The sequence below is a fragment of the Fulmarus glacialis genome, unplaced genomic scaffold, assembly GCF_000690835.1.
Source record: "Fulmarus glacialis isolate BGI_N327 unplaced genomic scaffold, ASM69083v1 scaffold12650, whole genome shotgun sequence".
NCBI classification, from domain to species: Eukaryota; Metazoa; Chordata; class Aves; order Procellariiformes; family Procellariidae; genus Fulmarus; species Fulmarus glacialis.
Window position 1 is genome coordinate 2,191 of NW_009187157.1, and position 5,325 is coordinate 7,515.

Here is a 5,325-nt window from a genome sequence, read left to right on the forward strand (position 1 = left end):
CATCATCATTTTCCTCTGAGGTACACCAAGCTTAGCCAACACCAGACAGAGTGAGAGCATCCCAGGACCTAAAGAACATGTAAAATGAAGTACAGAAACACCTTGGAGCACCTCCACTGTTTAAAGACTGATCTTATGGAGGTCTTCTCAGTCTGTCCCAATAGTACCCTCTAGGGACTGTTCTTCCAGGATTGCTCCCAGGACCTATTTATTTCCTGGGTTTGTCACTTCTCTTCAGGAAATGTGATTCCTTTCACACCATAATATTAAGTGAATGGTAATGATGTTCAGTTTTGCTTACTCGCTTGTTTTTTCCAGAGAGAGAAGAAAGACTTCAGTCTGTGCTGTCAATGCTAGATTTGGAGATGCATCAGACCAGGAAGCTGCAGTTAACAGACATCCTTGAGATCACTGAGCAAGGCATGAATGACCAGGTGCCTCAGACCCAAGGAGGTTTACCACGGCATCTTCTGAGAAAAGTAATGGGTCTGCATGGCATGGCCAGAAGCATAAGCCTGGGAAATGGAAGTGCTAGCGTAGGAACAAGTGTGGATGGAGATGACCTGATCATTCCTGTTGATCTCCTTTGTCCAGCTGAGATGGATAGGAGTGATTCCTCACATCCCCTGGATGTTGTCTGTGCTGTTTTGCATTCCTCAGACAGCTTCCTCCATCAGGAGCTCATCTCCAAAATGGCTGTGTGCCAGTTTGCTCTCCCACTGCTGCTCCTTCCCCTTGACACCTGTCCAGGTTTCGGCTGGGATAGAGTTAATTTTCTTCCCAGTAGCTGGTATAGTGCTGTGTTTTGGATTTAGTAGAAGAATAATGTGGATAACACACTGATGTTTTAGTTGTTGCTAAGTAGTGTTTACATAGTCAAGGACTTTTCAGCTTCCCATGCTCTGCCAGGTGCACAAGAAGCTGGGAGGGGGCACAGGACAGCTGACCCAAACTGGCCAAAGGGATACTCCATACCATATGACATCATGCTCAGTATATAAACTGGGGGAAGTTGGCCGGGGGGCAGCGATCGCTACTCGGGGACTGGCTGGGCGTCAGTCAGCAGGTGGTGAGCGGTTGCGTCACTTGTTTTTCCTGGGTTTTGTTCCTCTCTCTCTTTCTCTCTTGCTGTTTTCCTCTTCGTTACAATTTACTATTATTGTTGTTGTTGTTGTTGTTGTTAATTATTTTATTTCAAGTATTAAACTGTTCTTGCCTCAACCCATGAGTTTTCTTGCTTCCGCCCTTCCGATTCTCTCCCTCGTCCCACCAGGCGGGAGTGAGTGAGCAGCTGTGTGGGGCTTAGTTGCTGACTGGGGTTAAACCACAACACCACCCACCAGTCAAACCGCCTGCTCTGGGCAATGAGGGGCATTGTGAAGAGGTGGAGTCTGCAACCCCTGCCAGAAAGCAGAGGGTTCAAGGAGAAGAGCTGGGTGTGCATGTCCATGCCAACCATCTCCTTCACGCAGATGGAGCACTGCAGCTTCTCCAGGAGTCCAAGTGCCTCAACACTGTTCTCAGTCCTTCCCAGCACCACCAAAATTTCTTTGTCCACCAGGAAATGGAGTCGGGTGATGCATTTGAGGAAATTGCAGATGGGCTGGTAGAAATTTCCTGGTACTTCGCTCACAGGAAGAAATCCAGTCTCTTCCTAGAGTCCCTTACAGTTATGAACCTTCGCGGCCACATCAGATCACGCTTGGAGCAGTTTTGCTTTCTGAACGGTGTTCATAGTGATTGGGAACACTGGGGAGCCAGAATATATCTAGTCTGCCAGGATCAACAACCAAATACTGCTTCATCATTGGTGACCAGGGTGGGACCGCCAAGAAAACACTGGAGGAGTGTTTTCTGAAGGAGTTTGCTCCTGCACTGAGCTTGACAAAGGCATGTCTGCTAGTAAAAACTAGTAGCACGAATGAAGCAAGGTTTGATAAAGGCCTCCAGTATGTCACAGCAGGCACACTCAACGCTTCCAAAGGAGAAGGACCATTGAGAGCATAGCTGAGGTGGCACGTGATCTGAAGATCTTGGTGGATGATGATTGTGAAAAATCACAGACTGGAAGCAAACTGGCCACAGAGATCACTTCTGGAACAGCACATATGGGAAAGTACAAACAGGAGACGCCGCAGGTGCAGGGGGAGCTCTGGAAGAACTTGGCCAGAGTGGAGAAAGAGCTGTGCCGGATGGGAAAGCTGGGAGACATTACCACCAAAGATGGCAGACAGAGAAAATACAGAACCTATGTAGACAGCAAAGTCACTGGGATCTCCCCCCTGGTTTGACTCAATTTATTACTGCAAGGGGGCTGCATTCCACAGTGGGAAAACATTATTTCCTGAAATAGCTGAAATTCAACGTGGATCACATTGCCAGGGAGATTTCCCAGCTGAATGCCCAATACAAACAGGAAAATGAATGATCAGGGAATAACCCAAAGTTGCTAAACATGCTCAATAAAGACATTTTGGAGAGCTCCTTAGGGGTGGAGCATTTCATGTGGGAGCTGGGGCAGTTTTATGAGGCTGAATGTTCAATGGCCCAGGAAAGAGAAATGTCTGAGGACCAGAGACAACTTGTCCAACTCCCAGATATAGCAGCCCAGCTGATGCTGGAAGGGGTTTCTCATGGAGCTGGTGGATGTAGAAGCCTCCAATATCCCACTGCAGTGGGTGGCTGATGTGTTGGCTCAACTCCACACCAAGCTGGGGGCAAGTCCAGGTTGTTGGTGCTGGCTGTGCTGGGGATGCAGAGCACAAGGAAATCCACTCTTCTCAACACCATACTTGGCCTGGGGTTTCCTCTTTAACAACCTGAGCAGCTGGAAGGGCAAAGATGGCTACACAAATCCAAATACATTTTTTAACTAAATGGAGAGAAAATACATTTCTTTTTGCTTAAGCCTTCTAAGGACTACATGTGCCCTAAGAGTCTCTGGATCTCCTTGGTTTACAAAGACTCAGAAGTCTGAAGAATTTCAATAGACACAGGCATTTACCTGTCTAGTAGGCATTTGATGAGGTAGCTCAGCCTCACAGTGACTCCTCGTCACTCTATGTTGATTCATCTTTTAAACTATGATTTATAATGTCTGAAAGACAAGAAAGGTTTGTTAGCATTCCCAAATAGTGTGAGCAGGACGTCCAGCTGGAACACCAAGCCTCAAAAACAGCCAAAGCTTTTGATAGCAACCAGCAGTATGATGAAAGCTATGGAAGGGCAAAGGTAAGGTTTGAGCACAAAATGACTTATATTGCTGCTCTGGCACGCATGCTGTCTGTGCAGAAGAGCAAAACTACTTGTGCTTAATCAGAATTAGGCAGGCTAACAAAAGCTAAATCTGTCCAGAAAACATGTGGTGTAGATGAAGTGTAACAAGCGTGAGCAGTGCAGTGAGAAGGAAGTGCTGAGATGCAAGGCCAGCCTCATCTTGATGACAATATCAATAATATACTATTGGGCCAAAGTTACTTAAGTAACCATGTCAGAAACACCAAATTTGAATACACATGTAACAGAACTGAGACCATGAGAAAAAGGCATTAGGGGCACTTGGTCTATATGGAACAAGTCTGGGAAGAGAAAAGAAGGAACAGAAGTGGCAAAAAGGGGGGTGCAGGGAAGAAAGAAGGGAGAACAAGGCGTAAAATCAGGTGGAGAATAAAGAACAGGGGATTTGCCAAAGAGTAGAAGTGCAAATGCTCGTGGACAGTGGTGAGGCTGACCTGTGCACCTGGGTGCAGGACCCACCACCAGTGCTTCTCCCCAGGGAGACACTGGAGAGCAGTGGGACGTGCGATGGATGCGCTGGCCCAGGCACCGGTCAGAGGTCCAGGGCTGGGTGCCAAGGCCAGGCAGGGCCTGGCAAGGTGCAGTCGTGGTGGCAGAGCCATTGCGTACCCTGGGAGGGAAGGGTTGCATGGCTGGGGCCTCTCCAGGCCGGGGAGCATGGGTGGATCTGTGGACCTTCCTGCCTCCCTTTACAGCGTCCAGCCTGCCCCACCACCAGCCGAAGAAAAGGAGGAGGACAGGGGGACATTTGTGGTGATGCTGTTGGTCTTCCCAAGGAAACGCTGTGTGTGTGCTGAGGCCCTCCTTCCCAGAAAGTGGCTTAACATCAGCCTGCTGATGGGAAGCAATGAATAAATTCCTTACTTTGCACTGCTTGTGCACACAGCTTTTCCTCACCTATTAAACTGTCTTTATCTTGATCCATGAGCCATCTCACCACCTCCCATTTTCCACCTGTCCTGGGGAAGAGGGGAGTGAGTGAGCAGCTGTGTGGCTGTTAGCAGGGGTCAACCCACTCCACTGGCTCATAGACTCATAGATCATAGACGCACCCAGGTCGGAAGGGACCTCCAAAGATCATCTGGTCCAACCTCTTGTGGGAAAGGGAGCCTGGATGAGACCATCTTGCACCCTGTCTGGTCGCATCTTGAAACCCTCTAGCCATGGGGATTCCACCACATCTCTGGGGAGGTTGTTCCAGTGAATGATTGTTCTCACTGTAAAAAAATTCTGTCAGGATGAAACCTCTCCTTTCTCATATCATCTTGTATCATGTCCAATTCGTTGTCAGTCAGGACCCCCAGGTCCTTTTCTGCAGAGCTGCTTTGCAACCGGTCATCCCCCAGCATGTCCTGGTGCATGGGGGTAATTCTTCCCCAGGGGAAGGACTTTGCACTTCCCTTGGTTGAACTTCACGAGGTTCCTCTCAGCCCAATTCTCCAGCCTGTGGAGGTCTCTCTGGATGGCAGCATGACCCTCTGGTGTCTCAGCCACTCCTCCCAGTTTTGTACCACCTGCCAACTGGCTGAGGGTGCACATCGTCACCTCACTGTAGAAGACAATCAGACTGGGGAAGTGTGATTTCTCCTTGGTAAACCCACGCAGACTCCTCCTGATCACCCTCCTGGCCTTCACGTGTCTGGAGATGGTTTCCAGGGTTGGCTGCTCCATCCTCTCCCCAGGGACCGCAGTGAGGCCCGTCTGGCCGGCAGTTCCCCAGATCCTCCTTCTGGCCTCCCTCTGGAAGAGAGGCGGGACATTTGCTTTTCTCCAGCCCTCGGGAGTCTCTCCCGTAGCTGGAAGGCAAGTGAAAGCGGTCCCGCACGGATGCCAGGCAACTGCCTCAGCCCTCCTGGGTGCCAGCTGGTGACAGACACAGCCCTGACGGGCCCGCTCGCTCCAGCCTAGACACCGCCGCTCTCTCCGGAAGGGTCGGCGGAGCGTTTTGGGCGGCGCACCCGGAAGCGTCGGCGGAGCGCTTTGGTCGGCGCACCCGGAAGCGGAAACGGGTTCGGGGCTCGGCGGCGC

The 5,325-nt window shown here is 50.2% G+C and overlaps 1 protein-coding gene across 1 annotated transcript; it reads left to right on the plus strand.

The window, feature by feature from the left end:
- Positions 1 to 318: 318 nt before the first annotated feature.
- Positions 319 to 2,815, plus strand: LOC104074090 (up-regulator of cell proliferation-like; the record flags this gene model as incomplete). Its single annotated transcript, XM_009574086.1, is given in 8 exon segments — positions 319 to 453; positions 595 to 750; positions 1,408 to 1,496; positions 1,499 to 1,710; positions 1,985 to 2,285; positions 2,552 to 2,632; positions 2,634 to 2,712; positions 2,715 to 2,815. Coding segments are annotated over 8 exon segments (1,154 nt in total), but the record flags the coding sequence as incomplete, so codon positions are not given.
- Positions 2,816 to 5,325: the final 2,510 nt, after the last annotated feature.